The sequence below is a fragment of the Macrobrachium rosenbergii genome, chromosome 3, assembly GCF_040412425.1.
Source record: "Macrobrachium rosenbergii isolate ZJJX-2024 chromosome 3, ASM4041242v1, whole genome shotgun sequence".
Taxonomy (NCBI): domain Eukaryota; kingdom Metazoa; phylum Arthropoda; class Malacostraca; order Decapoda; family Palaemonidae; genus Macrobrachium; species Macrobrachium rosenbergii.
The window spans coordinates 32,120,156-32,136,197 of NC_089743.1; the positions used below are offsets into that span (position 1 = coordinate 32,120,156).

Here is a 16,042-nt window from a genome sequence, read left to right on the forward strand (position 1 = left end):
ATTATTACTCAACCGATGATCGTTCTAACAGACAGTCACCATCGTCGTCATCACTACTTCATGGCTACTTCATTTCATTAGGAAATCGTTGTCCTCTTATGTCTTTGTTACGATCTGCACAGAATAATGACTCGAGCACCACCTGGGGGAAAGGTGGGGCTGGTGGATAAAAAGAAGGGGTTTGTTGAGTCACGATGTGTGACGTCACGAGGTCATTCTCTTATAAAAGTCAGTGTGTCGAAGCTGCCAGCTTACTACTGCCGCCGACACACCTTCGCCAGCACGAGAGCTTGTTTGGCTCTTCTCCAGCACCCAGCTTGCTTGTGGTCAGCGATCGTCGAGACGTCAAGAGCCCTTCTGCGCGAAATTGGAAAGTGGGAGCAATCTAGCGATCGCGTTGTATTTGGATTTAAGCGCGTCAACTAACCCACTGAATCACGTTTTCTGTAAAACTCGGCCATGGTGAGTGTCAGTGCTTCCCTCCTTCTGCTGGCCTCGGCGGTGGCAGTGATCCTTCCCGCAGGGGAGGGGTTTCCTGACGGCGCCCCGATAGAGGCGTGCATCTTGCCTAATCCCAACCGACCCAATCATCCGGCCACCAAATCGCAGTCACCGTCGTCTTCCAAGCACTCCTTCACGGCTTCTGGTTCTCATTATCGGCCAGGTGACATTATTACAGGTAAGATCAGGTCAAATGTATCGCTCACACCCTTTTTTTTTTTTTAACACGCATGCAAGAATCGTGTTTGGGGGTCGTTCCTTTTAGAAGAAAAGCATAACCTTTTAAATATTAATTTGGAAAGAGACGACAATCATACAGAAGTATCTAAAATGTAAAAACTGAAAAGAAAATTATGCATCTTTACATTTCGCTGCACAGATCTTTCCTGTTGAAGTCAACATCAGTCAAACCAAGAAAAACAAAACACAATGCATAATCATCCCGTATTTTATGCAGAGAAGAAAAGGGCAGAGGGAGAATATCCTCTTACCTTACAAAAACAATCAAAACACATAGAATAACGCAAAGATTACTTGAAAAACCCAAAATAAATTTTGACTTTGTATCTCATCAATCTACGCTAAAATTTCATTCCAAAACAATAAAATTGATAAAAGCGAAAAACAATGAAAAACAATTTAACAACAATTAAACATGTTAATAAACAAGATAAGGTGATAATTTTATCACTAATAGCTATTAACACAACACTACGACGAACATTTCTCTAAGATCCATTTTCTCAAGGAAGAAAAATAAAAATGACACGTATTAGTTTAAACGCAATGGTACTGCGAGACTCCTTTCTTGGGACGCCTACCGAGGCTATGCAACTTACGCCCTGATGCCGCACATGGCCAAAGGAAACCTAAAAACAGGAAAAAGAAAAAGTGTGACACGACCAACAAGCAGCGACAAGGCCCACTTTAAACAAGTAAAAAATGCGCCAGTTTCTTCGGGGCAATCGAGTTTTCTTTACAGCGTATAATGATGTATGAGCCGCGGCCCATGAAAATTTAGCTGCAGCCCGGTGGTGGCCTTTTCTATAAAGTTGCCAGACGCACGATCATGGCTAACTTTAACCTTAAATAAAATAAAAACTACTGAGGGTAGAGGGTTGCAATTTGATGTGTTGTATGACTGGAGGGTGGATGGTCAACATACCAATTTGCAGCCCTCTAGCCTCAGTAATTTTTAAGTTCTGAGGGCAGACAGGAAAAGTGCGGACGGACCAATAGTTTTCTTTTACAGAAAACTAAACATGGGAGGTTGAAACAGATTCTGACAAATGCCTATTGCACACATTTATCATTATCCCTCAAGATGAATACACACGTGTTAAAGAATAAAAAGCTCCCTGACTTAAAGAGCAATTCTTCCACAATTGAATGCCCTTGTGTGAGAGAGAGAGAGAGAGAGAGAGAGAGAGAGAGAGAGAGAGAGAGAGAGAGAGAGAGAGAATAATACAAACAAACAGAGGTAAAGCAACAAATGAATATGAAGATCCAGAACCACCTACGCAAGTCAGAAAAACTAAGGTCACGGTTCATGGTACTTTAACGGAACTACCAAGGAACCATTCCTCAGCTGAACATCGGAAGGAATGACGCATCCCTCATATTGGATGGTGTGCCAACAGGGCATCTCACCGGAATATGGCTGCTGATGTTCTGCATAGCGAGTAGCACGCACCACTTAAGACTGCAATAACGTGGAAATACATGCATGTACTCAAATAAATATACATTAAAACAAAATCATGCCCATCCCCGTGACGTTTCCATAATAAAATTCAGTCAAAAATGTGTACACACACACACACACACACACACACACACATATATATATATATATATATATATATATATATATGCAAAAGCAGAATAGTCACAAAAGCGTTCGTCTAAGAAAAAACGTTTTAGCCGCAGTAAATCTGCGTTACAAAAAGAAAGGTAATTGAGGAGAGAGAGAGAGAGAGAGAGAGAGAGAGAAGAGAGAGAGAGAGAGAGAGAGAATACTTCGTCTCTTGAATTCCCTCTTTCGTGCCAGCTTGCCGCAACAGAAACTACCGGAAAAACCCCGTCGACTGTGCTTTCTAGCCGTCATGGTGTGCGAAAACTTTCACTGCAAATGATCATGAAGTGTTATTTTCCCTCGCAGAAAACCGGGGTTGTCGCCCTAACAGATGTGTGTGTGTGTGTGTGACACGCCGCCTCGCTTAAACATAAAGCAGATGACAAAGATGTTAAAGATGTGGCTCTTCTTTGTTTGATATTTTGTTCATTGTCATCAAGAATCGTTCCTCGGAACGTTTATATCTAAATTCAATTGTTCTTGCAACGACTCATGCAATAAGACCTTTAACAAATTAATATAATCATTATCAACGTCAACTATCACAAACACATTAACAATTGCTATAAATATAAATCACTGATGACAATCAAAACTACCATACTGATTATAATGATCAGAACAAAGAGTGGCTCAAGAGCCTTCCCCCAAAGGCGGCGAACAGTCATTCCAGACACACTTCGGTCCCACCAGACGCTCACTGCCTTCAGAGGCCATAATGCTCGTGATGCAAAAGGTGAAAGGTTTGAATGAGGGTCTCTGCCTCTCGCAGCGAAGTTCTTTACCTCAACTCTCGGTCCCCTGGTCAGGTGAAAGTCATTCTCCATTTTCATCGTTTTATCTTTAGCAATTTGACATTTTTTTGTTTTTAGTTCTGACAGCTCTGTTCCCAGCCCTCCAACGGTCTCTCTCTCTCTCTCTCTCTCTCTCTCTCTCTCTCTCTCTCTCTCTCTCTCTCTCTCTCTCATTTTTTTTCGGAATACACGGAAGAAGTTGTGTAATTTGCGTAGTCAAGTTTTTCCTAATCGAGATATTCAGTCTTTTTTTTTTTTTGTTGTTATTTAACCATGGACGTATTATACTCGCAAGTTAATGGGTACCATGACAGGTAGAAAATTAGGATCAACTGGTTTAAATTGCTCACCGGAGGGTACACAAACAAAACGCACCATGCGCTTTTTTCCCTTAGAGGAGCCGACGCACGGTCTAAGAAAGACTCTTTCTTAGACCACACACACACACACACACATATATATATGTATATATATACACAAACATATATATATATATATATATATAATTTATATATATATATATATATATATATATATATATATATATATATATATATATATATATATATATATATATATATATATATATATATATTTTTCAACTCACCCTCAACTACTTCCAGGCCATAAGTATTTACGGAATAATAATATAGACTTCTCTTCTCAGTGAATGGTCTGCTCTTCTTAGATTACAAATCCAAGCTTGAATGAGGCAGATCATAAAACTTTGCTGTTATTATAATCATTCAAAATGAGTGAACAAGTCTACATGGAACAAGTGGACTTAATACCTTTATACAAAACTTATAACAAAAAACAATGACTCTTGAGCAGATGTATTATCAACCAATCATAACAAAAGCCACATGATAGTATTCCCAAAGCCGAAGATGAAAGGAAAGTGTTCGTGTAGCATCCTCAAGCAAGGGAATTCAAAGCCCGTAACTGAAAAGAGGGCCATGGCACAGCCACAGGCGTAGAAAGAATACTTTTTTTCGTCCCTACCAGGCATAGGGCAAATACTGTACATGGGGCACTTGAGATGACGCACCAGCTCAAAACATTAAGGGGAGCGTTTGAAAAAATCGTTTTTTATTAATTTATTTATTTTTTTTGCACGAATCAGTTTGAAATTTTGGGCATTGGTCAGTTTATGTATAGCGAAAAGGTCAGTATTCATATTTTCCTTCTCGCCCCCTCAATTCGCTGGTAACCCGCCCCCTCCAAATATTTTTAAAAAATCAGCCATAACTATTGCAACCTAAGAGCTGAAATTTACGTGGTAGACAAGTATTATAGATTAAAGTAATTAGAGCGTTCTTTTCTTTTTTACAAATTTTGTCTTTTATAAAAACCTTGGATCGATTTCGTGGAAAAATAAATCCCAAAAATAATTTTGGGACAATAAAAATCTCCGTAGTTTTGTTGACAATTTATTTAGCTTTCATTTTCTTTTTAAAAAGTTTTTTCATTGAGATAGGTGAAATCGATTCGTTACGTTCGTTACGTCTGAGTTTCCATTTGAAGGTCGATAACTTTAGTTTTGAGATATCCGCCTCCAAAGTTTTATGACTTTTTGCTTCTGGCCATTTATTTGCTTGTTGTCTCACACTCCAAGTTATGACAAATTTGAGGTTATATATTGTGATTTTGTATATTTTATTATATTTTATATATTTAGGCTCCTGGTCCCCCTCTCTCGTCTCTCTTAGATGCCTCCCTCTTCATGCTCTTCATGACGTAGTTTCTTCCTTTCTCTTATGGAACAATGTTTAAATTTTCTTGGTCTCGGCATGGTTTCTTCTGAACAAAGAAGTATTGCAAAGCCAAGAGATACACAACATCGACTTGCAAAGTAAAGTAAGTACGCCGAATGAAAAATGTCAAAACACGGGTGAGGTTGGGCAGTGCGACTTCTTGCTTCAATAGCCGAGCTGCCACCGATTGCCCAAGTGGTTGAAGTCAATGAAGTGGGTACACTCTTTCACCCAACAGAGCCTCTACACACTTGCGTAGGATATACTTGTCATATGCCGCATTTAGATATTCTTCTTTAATAGCTAAATTGAAATTATTTGATATAGCGTAATATTTAAATTTAGATATTCTTCTTTGATAGCTAAATTGAAATTATTACCTATATATACTGAAGATATTACATTATACTAAAAGATGTAATTTTCTCAAGTGATTAGAAGTTAAACCCGCTTGCTAACTCCAAAACTATTGCGAATTTAATCAAATTTGAGAGCATAGTCAAGAGGTAAGTCCGTAAGTGAAACCATGAAAAATTTGGAATTTTCGATTTTTTTCGTCAATCAATACTCCCCTTATAGAGATACTGCAATCAATACTCACATTCCAGCCCTCAACACTGATAATCGCATGATGAGGAAAACCAAAGTTTATAGGTACGGAGGATAAACCTAACCAAATGCGATAACTATCATTCGCAGTTCTCACATATGAAAATGTGAAAGCCCAAAGCGAAGAGTATCCCTTGAGAGTAGTGTTATGACCTCACTACCACGAGATCAACAGGTTCGAAATACAAACAATTGGGCTGGAATGACTGACAAAGGTGACGAGCGAAGGGGAGAGGAACAGAATAATACCCAAAAGTGTCCTTAATATTAATTTATTATAAGATATATACTGTACATCTTCACAAGCAAGTCAGGTTTGGTTCAAAATATATTAAATAACACAATACCATCAATGAAATATAATTACCAGAAATAAACATTCAAAATAAAAGATCAGTTTAATCTAAACATCAATGATTCCTTTCTAAATAGGAGTGTGTTCCAAGTCAAAATAACACTAATGTAGCTAAACAGAAGTTACTTTATAAGAAACCACCACATTAAAACAGTAGGCAGCATAAATAACTTCGAGACCATCACATTAAATAAAATAGTAGGCAGCATAAATAACTTTTGAGAGACCATCACATTAAGTAAACTAATCAGTACGAGTGATTAACACTTCAGCTACATCACAAAATATAAACAAGACAACATAAACAATATGATAAAGCACCATCAAACAAAAGCATTGGTATAGTAAATTTCATAAGTAACGTCAAATAATTAGGCAGCATAAATAACAAATCAAGAGTATTATTAAAGTAATATAATACCTGAAGAATAACTGCATTTTAACAAATCACCCTCATGCAGTACAAAAAAACCACGGACAATCTACACAAATGTCAAAACCCATCAAAGGTCAAAGAGGATGAACACCCTTGAACACTGCTATACGATCATCGAAAACCGTCCCATGAACATCTCCAAATAACACAGACGACCGATGACCGGCAAAGTCAAGGAAACAGCAAGACTGCTGTCAAACAGGAACAACACTGCTCCACTGATGGACAAAGTTCAGCCATCAACATCATCCTCCAACTACAGAGGGCCACAGACAGCAAATGCCTGCAGTTCCAAAATACTCGAAGCTGTTATACTATGGAGAACCTGACTCGCTGTTATTCCAAACCTGACTGACGCTCTCGAAGACACCGAGACAGACGTCAACTCCTACTGCTAAAGAAAACAACAAAGTAAGGAGGGAACAACCCACCAAGGGAACAATCGGCAAACGATTGTTTTCACAGCAGTGACTCCACCACCATTATATAGTAAGGGAAGCGCCCTTAGAAGAGCCAACTCCAGACATGAGTTCCAGTATCACCGAAACATAAGGCTTTTGCTCCATTAACTTAAAACAGCAATGACTAATAATGAATATTTCTATTTTAAAGAAAATGCACAGCTTCTCAGAGGCAGATTTAGGCAGGTCCGTATAAGGATCCTTCCAATTAAACTCATATAAAAGTAGACAAGAGAGGGAGATTTACCTATAAAAATAATATATAAATATACATTAATTTTCTATAACTGCAAACGTATATTATACATCTCTGTTAATAGTCAGGTGCAAGATCTAAAGTCCTAAAGTCCGACAAGATCTTGTCCTCAAATAAGCTAAAATAGTCATATTCACGAACATCTCAGAGTAGAAATGTTGTCCAAAGGAATGGAGCATAGAAATTTTGGCCAAAGGCCAACCGCTGGGACTTATGAGATCATTCAGCGCTGAAAGGAAAATTGAGAGTAGGAAGGTTTTAAAAGTGTAATAGAAGTAAATGATTGTTAGGAGAGGGTGGAAAGTAAGATGGAAGGAAGAGAATATGAACGGAGGTACAATAAAGGGAATGAAAGCGGTTGCAGCTAGGGGCCGAAGGGACGCTGCAAAAAATCTTAAGTAATGCCTACAGTGTACTGCATGAGGTGCACTGACAGCACTACCCCCCGACGGAGTGTTGTGCAAAGGTATAAACAGAATGAATAAGGACAGACATTATTACATACGTATATACACATATATAAACATTCAAACATACAAAAAACTTGATATGTTCACTCAGAAAAATGGTAGAAAGCAAAATAGTGCCTTCATGAATTACAACTGAGCTACACAGGCAACTGGCTGTCATACTCTGGCATGTGTAGTACTGTACTATACCACAAGAACATCATACCTCAAATTCCAATAAAAACTCACTTTCTCTTTCTCCAAAAACACTTCTTAAAAATTAACCCAAATAGCAGAATGAACTTGCTAAATTTCTCCGACCCCTCTCTCTCTAAACAAAGGTTTTCTCACAAAACAACCGCCAATCTGTCTCTTTCAAGGTCGTGTCCCACTTTTCTTTTATTGTTGTAATAATCTAAGTTCACGGGAAGTTGCAGCAGGTGTCAAATGCATTTCGCCGAGATCGGCACCTAATTGCTCTGATGATGATGACTTTGGTAAAACTGTAATTGACATGTTCGTAGTTATGACACAGTAATTTACAAGACAGACTAACGGTTTCAGATAAACCTAAGAAGACAGCTAACTCTCATAATCAATTTCCTACTCAGGGGCAATTTCTCTGCACTACAGTTTTCATATAACTGAAAATCACTATCTTCAATTCAACAGATATTTTGAGAAACGCATTCCTGAAAGGCTGAAACTTTACCAAAATTCCCAAAACTGATGCTGTTGCGTACTGTAACTCCATTCTTATATATATATATATATATATATATATATATATATATATATATATATATATATATATATATATATATATATATATATATATATATATATATATATATATATATATATACATATACATTTATATGTGTGTGTGTGTGTATTTGTGTGTTTCAAAAGTTGGAAGTACACGTTCATCTCCGCCCCCAGACAACTGCCCTTAACCAGTTCGATAGTTTTACCTATCCAGATTTTCATGAGGAATCTGCTAACAGTTCGCTAGGGCGTTGCTTTCAAGGCCAAATTTAAATTTCCGACCGTTATCCATTCCGTTAATCGCTGATTCTGGGATGTCATCGTCCTATATTTTCTTAACTGCATAAAAGGAAATTAGATTTTCCCTCATCTCTCTCAAAAGGGCGGCAATTCACGCCGTACATAAATGGAGGCGGGTCCCTCACAAACCTAAATGTCTCTAATTCTTATGTCTAGGTTATGTTTATGTATCTCCTGTTGTTTTTTAAATTGAATTTTTATGGAAACAGACTAGTTAGTTTTTTTATTTTCTTTAAACGATCCAACACAATTAGGAAGTGATCTGGCCTTTGTGATAAGAGCTGGGCCAAACAAATGTGTCGGTTTCCATCGGCGGTTTACCTTAGGACACTGACGTTTTCTCTCCCGAATATATTATTTAAAAAAATTCTGCAGTCTAAGTGGTTGATGTTCCCACACTCCACTTTCCACTCGCTTAAAAAATTTTAAATCTTATAAAAATGACAACATTGTTTGAAAATCATTTCAAACGATATTAAGATGTTTTCAGCTTAATTGCTCTAGTGTTCCTCTTTAATATGGACATAAGAGCAAATTCTTAAATTTGCAACTGATACTGATTCTCTGCAGCAAATTGCATTTGACACTGGGCTGCTATAAAGTTAGTGGAAAACCTCTATTTGTTCGGTAAAACCAAACTTATGAGGAATCTATTAGCTTTTATTATCCAGAAAACTTATTTCTATCGGGACTATTCTGGGCCGTTTACAATTACTTAGAGGATGATGCTAGAAGAGCAGAGCTTCCAATTCTCAGCAAACCTTCACGGATGAGATTTTACCCAAACGGATGCTAGTAGGTCATCCATGCAAAGCTGGGTCGACTGGTGGGTAGCAGTTTGGGATCAAACCACGGAGTTTACCAATTTGAGCATTGTGCTCTACCGCTATGCCATGGCGAGATGATGTATTTACAGGTGAAAAATTTTATGCCGATTGACCCAAGAGACTTCATATAATATTAAAAATCTCATACATGACATTTTTTAAACGGACTTTTAACATAAAAGTTTGTAAGTCCATCCAAACTGATAATTCAAACTCCCTACTAGTAAAACATTACTATAAGTAAATAGTGGACCTATATCAACGGCTTACAACGGGTCCTCTACAACAAAACTGGCAAAAGAAAACCATTTCCAAAAATACTTAAGTACGTAAAATAAAGTTTGAATACTATGCTAAGTCCTAATTCCTCTTATATTTTGAAGATATTTTATTTTTGTCGTTTGTCTCTTATTTAGAAAACCTCTTATATTTTCCGAAATAAACAGGTTTTAAACAATTGGGTTGTAATATTTTATTTTTGTCGTCTGTCTCTTATTTAGAAAACCTTACGCCAACTCTTATGATCTCTCCTCTCCGAAATAAACAGGTTCTTAAACAATTGGGTTGTAATGACTAACGAGAAGTGAAACACAGGAAGAAGGAACAGAAAAATACCAAAACGTGACTTTAATATTTATTTACAATAAGTAATACATATTTACAAATGAGTCAAAATTTTGGAGAGTAGAACCGCAAAGCAAATGGACAATACCAATACAAACAATCAAATTACATTGTTCTACAACAGTTACTTTAAATTCAACAATACTCAATTCTCATTGAAAATCACAATATGCCCAGCAGCAGCAAAAATATAGAAATGAAATATTAAATCTCTAAATAAATAAAGTCCAGCAACAGCACCACACAAAGTCCAGCAGCAGCACCACACAAATACAAAATTGCAATATTAATCATTACAAACTTTCAGAGCCATACTTGCTCATTAACAACAATTACGCGAGCCACTCGCTCAATAATATTCAACCACGAGTCAAGAGCCTTTTGAACATAAAAAGCCTTTTGCTCAATATAAGGGTCTTGTGCCCTACTCAATATGCCTTCAACTCTCACAGCCTTTTGCTCCAACAGCAGTAATAGTTATTAAAAACATGGTCCGATCACGACCTCCTCGAGGACTTGAAATCCATCAGCCCAGTGACGCTTCATATCTGCCGATGGGGCCGTCACCCTCCAACCACGTGGTACTCGAGAAACTGCTGCTGTTGCTGCCATCACACTCCAACCAGGTGATACTAGAGAAACTGCTGTCGCTGCCATCACCCACAAGAAGGTGATCCTTAGAAAACTGCGATCGTTGCCATCACCCACAACAAGATGATCCTCAGAAAACTGCTGCTATCGTTTCTAGACGGAACATTGTCGAGAACCTGCCGTTCTGCTTTCCAAAACCTGACTGACGCTGTCAAGCACCCCATGACAGACGTCAACTCCTTACACAAAGGAAAAACAAAAAAAGTAAGGAGGCAACAATCCACCAAGGGAACAATTGGCAAACGATTGTTCCTCACACAACCTAGAATCTTAAAAGTGAAGAATCTTCATTTCAAGCTGGAAAAATAAGGAAAAGAGGAGAGCCGCCTCCGACAGCATTTACTTATTCCAATTCGTGTCGTCAAATTGTATTATGCCAGAGGGCAGAAAACAATTTGTACTTCAATTTCGGAGCCCAGTTTCATTCTGTGGCTTGAGTATCCTTCTTAACACGACGTAACTTGACGCCTGCGAATTTAGGTACAATTTGCTAATCCTGATTCCAGCTGTTTTCGCTGCGTGACAGCATTGTTATATATATATATATATACACTGACTCTGGGACTTCGATTAAAGTAAGGGGTAACCTCAAGGCAGTCATCTGCACAATGAAATGGCTTGACTGTCAGCTTCTTTATTTACAAGAATTCGCACTTGGCTGAGAACCCAGTTTAGGGTCATCTTCTAACCTCTGTACTGACCTTATGGTTAAGTTGCCTCCTGATATGGCGAAGATTTCAAGTTCTGCAAGCAGTGTCAGACAGCTTTCAGTCACGTGTGAATGGAAGGAAGGTTGCGCAAGAGATGTTTCGGTTTACTAAACCATCTTTGCGATAACTGTTAAGTGATGAGGATCACTTAACAGTTTCCTGAAATGCTTTTGTCACATGAGGGGGGGGATCCAGACAGATTTGTTTCACAGAATATGAATGTTCTGTTTGTGCTAGTACACACGAGTAAGCAGTTTCAGACTACCATGTAATTGTTCTTTTCAAATTTAAAATTCATCTCCAAAAATCTTGTAGTTACTTTAAATTAATTTACTGGATAATGACTGTAAAAGCGAATCTGGGAAAGTTTCAAGCTATATTGGGTAACATTTTCATTTACTATCATGCTTCATGATTAAATATTTGGGAAATAGCGGGATATCATTTATTCACTACATACACAGAAATCATCTCTTGATGTTATTAAAAACTAGAAAGCAACATTTTGCAACATAACACTTTAATTATACTAATATCTAGCAAGAATCTAGTAATCACACTGGAATGGCCTGCGAAAAGACTTTCAATCTCCGGCAGAAAAGAGTTATGTCAACGCAACGAAACACGTTTCGCTAGGGAATATCTGAAATTTCCAAAATAAACGTAAGCGTTAATTTCACAAAGTTATTTTGGTTTCTCAAAAATCGGCTTTCTGTGCACAAACACATACCCGAATAGTTGTATATTATGTTAGATGTAACTTTTTTTTTTAATCTATCACGTTAGGAAACATTCCTTGAAGACATAAGGAGGCGTGGTACATAATTACATCCTGGCCTGAGATTGAAATAATCTATCATCTGGCAACAAGGGATGAAATGGATCACTGAACTCGCCTCTTGTGCTTAACTGACATATTACAGATATTCCTCCCCAGTCTGCAATCAATCAGAACATGAGGTCATCCGGAGTTCATATCTGCAACATTCTACTTTATAGGTCATGCAGACCACACTATTTCCCTAATTAATTTCAAGGACTTGCTGTTTGGGCAATATTCTAATGCTGATTCTGGTCATCATGCAATTCCTCTGCTGGCAAATTCCTACATAACCATGATTTCCAACAGACTAAAAAAAGTCATTTCATGACAATCATACTCACGATCTGCGTGATAATATGAGAATATTCGTAAACTTTTTTCATTTGAAAAAATTCAGTAAAAACAATAACTACCTTTTATAGGGAAATATTTCACAGACAAGAATCTTTAGCAAATTTTTAAAACTTCCATCCTTTGCAAAATAAGTAAATAAAAACGCCAAAACAAGGGGGGCTGACTGTTCAGAATCATAGGGACCAAAAAGCGTTGAATGGTCAGTATCTTAGAATGACCAACAATATACTGGCTGGTAAACATTTCACAGCAAGACCAAAACCATCATGAATGTTAGAATTGCAGTCTATAACTTTTGCCCAAAGGCACACGTTCTTGCGATTCAGAACAGACATCTTTTTAAATTGTATTTTTTGGTTCATTTTAATGCTCTCATGCAAGGGCTTGCCTTGAAGTTTCGAATGAATGTTGATAGTGTCAACCTTCATTTGTACGTAACATAATACGGAACAATATATAATACTCTGTCATTCCCCGAGAAATCTGTAAACTGATAAAGCATTATGCATATAAATCATGGACAAATGACACGTGTGAGACGACATTAACACCCAAGGTAGACTGTTATTCTTCACTTTCATTCCCTGATGGAATATCATACCTAAGGGAGTTAACAGCAATGATGACAACGTCATCGTCACTGTTACATATGCCAATGCTCTCTCCCCATTCCTATTTTAAAAATGACAGTCTTTCGTCACACCATGAATACAATCAAGTGGCATACAATATGCATCCTAAAACAAAAAGATTCCAAGTCCCAAAATCTACACTGGAGGATACAGAACATACTACAAAAAGTATGCCGAGTGAATAGCCTGCAGGAAAACAAATGATGCAAGAATAACAGCAAGAAAAAGTGATGGCTATCTGCACTGCATGTGAAATTCTGAGACTTGTATGATTTAACAATCTGATGCGCAAGCATTTCAGGTAATGCTCTCCGAACGACACAGGAGAAGCAGGTAGTGATAATAGTAGTAGTAGTAGTATGAACGTAAGTATTTGGTTTGCTTAAGTCAAATCTGGTAATAATGTATAAAATAATGTATTTCATGAAACACACTGTGAAACGATATTTATATTCGAGGTAAATACATACCTATACAAAAATCTGACGGGTTTTACGTAATCCATAATTAAGATATATTAAGGGTTGCTCTATGACCAAGAGCCTGTTCTGGCATAAAACCAGCTCAATCAACAACAAATGACGATACAAACTGGAAACAACACTCCTCAACATTCTAAAAACAATTGGTAGCACCTTCCCCCCCTCTCTCTCTCTCTCTCTCTCTCTCTCTCTCTCTCTCTCTCTCTGTTCACACTCCGGAAGCCATAAAGTGAAGGATAACGCAAGGAATTGGTCATGAGTGACATAACGCGTGATGGCTATAACTTCACGCTCGCATTACCCTACAAGGTGTCATTTTGCCATCACGTACCTGGTTCACTGAGCGAACGAAAAGTGTCTCATTTGTCTTAAAATTCTGCAGTGATCCGTTATAACTGGGTCCGTCTTACCTCGGTGTAGAAATGGTAGCTCTTGCACCAAAAGAGTGTTGTCAGTACAAAACAACGCATGGAATTATATGCTGCACTGTAGTTCTCTTATTACTTTACTCAACAACATATGCTATGTATGCAAGCTCTAATGAGATATTTTTTACCGCGTCAAAGAAATTTATGAGTTTCCATCGAAGATCGAACTGACTCAAGTTAATGCATCACAAAAAATTTTGAAATTAGCTGAGAAAGAAACGCACATTGAAACATTTTTATCACTGTTATTTCCTAGAATATTCCTTAAAATTCTCTCTGAGTTTTATTGAATGGACCACGGCAAAAACAGTCATCTTCAGTTAATTATATGAAGCAATAAGGATGACAGTCAAATCTAAAGGTTGATGAACTTCTAAGTAATCAGACAATTGACTAACCATACTGAGAAAAAACGATCACCTTGTATTTACATCATAAATTCACATGTAGATATGACGTAATACGCTTTCCTAAATGAAGGAAACAATTGTTTTAAAAATAGTTTATTAATAGGATTAAATTCCCTGCATTCCCAGTTCACCTAAGTCTGATTGTCAGTTTATTATTGATTTTTTTTAAATCTAAATTTCCATCTTATTTCAATTAAATAGTTTAGTTTGTTTCAGGTGCCGAGTCAGGAACAGTTTGATAATCACTAATAATTAGACTTCTGCAACTCTGCCTACACCAACATTTAATTACCTTTCGCATTAGTTTCCACGTTTTATTTGTGATCATACTAGACAATACAAACATCACCAGAGAAATCACTGACTTTCTCCCTTGGTGGGACTCGGGCAGGAGGAAAAGAGAACGTGATCTTAATACAAGCGAGTTACTGGCGAAATGCTTAAAACATACAATAAATGATAATTTCGCTCTTCTATTTGATAAAAGTTAACTTAAAAGCAAAAAGAAAAGGGAATAGTTTCTTTAAATGAACAACAATGTGAGGTCGTAATCAGGGAAAACCTTAGATACTCAGCTTACACGGCTCAAACTGATGTCCTCTAAAACGAACACAATTGTCAAACGAGAAGTAACGCAACAACAGAGACGTGAGAAGTTCATAAACAAAAATAAAAGAGCAGAAATAAATCTAAAAGAAATGAGGACTTCGATACAAGGGCAAGAAATCTTTAAGGACTAGTGAAGAGGATATGACAGGAATAAAAGGAGAATAACTTAAAAGGAAGTTAGCAAAAACTGGGTAAGTAGCCCAAACTTGTACAAAGAACAGGTGAATCAACGATTAAACGACAGCGCGAAAAGATGAAAGACCAATGAAGAAAAACCTGTGCTGGAAGTAATAAAACGAAAAATAAAAATGTCAATAAAAGTCCACTTTAACAATACATAGATAAAACATAAACAAGGGCAACGTAGCACTGAAGAAAATGCAGACGGGAGCAATAAAAAAAGATAAAAATTAAAAATGAGCAAGACGGAAGAAACATAATTTAAAAGGACAAAAAAACTGATGAAAGAAAAGCAATTATGGTGAAAAAGTAATGTCATGAACAATAATATGATTAAAAGTGGAGACAGCAAAGCTGGTAAAAAGACAACATTTATAAATAAAAGCTTTGACCTAATTGTTTGCTACTACAAGTGAACCAAAATTAAACAAGGTGACAATAAAATTGCAAATTTCACTGCTTCAAGAACTTTTCGAAATCCTGTGACAACCTGGCCCAAAGCCTAAAACCAATACGCTACACGAAGCCAGAAATCGCGCACGTGTGACACCACCTTGGGTGAACGTGGAATGCACATCTTCAGGAAGCTTATGTGGTCGATTAAAAGAACAGATGTGACTAGTCTCGTACTTCTCTTCTATACTCTTTTTTCTCTCTCCCCCTCCTCATGACTACAGTTCAGACAACTCCCCTTTTCTCTGCTGGGCAACTGGATCTATCATAGCCCGCAGCAGCAGATGCTGTAACCGGTCACCAGAAAAACCAGTCTTT

At 37.3% G+C, this 16,042-nt stretch overlaps 2 protein-coding genes across 3 annotated transcripts in view; one reads left to right on the plus strand and one right to left on the minus strand.

Annotated features, from left to right (window-relative positions):
- The window catches only part of LOC136853998 (choline-phosphate cytidylyltransferase A-like), a 345,853-nt gene that overhangs the window by 282,380 nt on the left and 47,431 nt on the right, over positions 1-16,042 (minus strand). The gene's annotated exons all lie outside the window — the stretch shown is intronic.
- The window catches only part of LOC136853982 (ferric-chelate reductase 1-like), a 44,562-nt gene continuing 28,755 nt past the window's right edge, over positions 236-16,042 (plus strand). Inside the window, exon 1 of the mRNA XM_067129910.1 lies at positions 236-679. Within this exon, the coding sequence (XP_066986011.1) occupies positions 460-679 (220 nt within the window). The 5' untranslated portion in view covers positions 236-459. The remainder of the gene's footprint in view (positions 680-16,042) is intronic.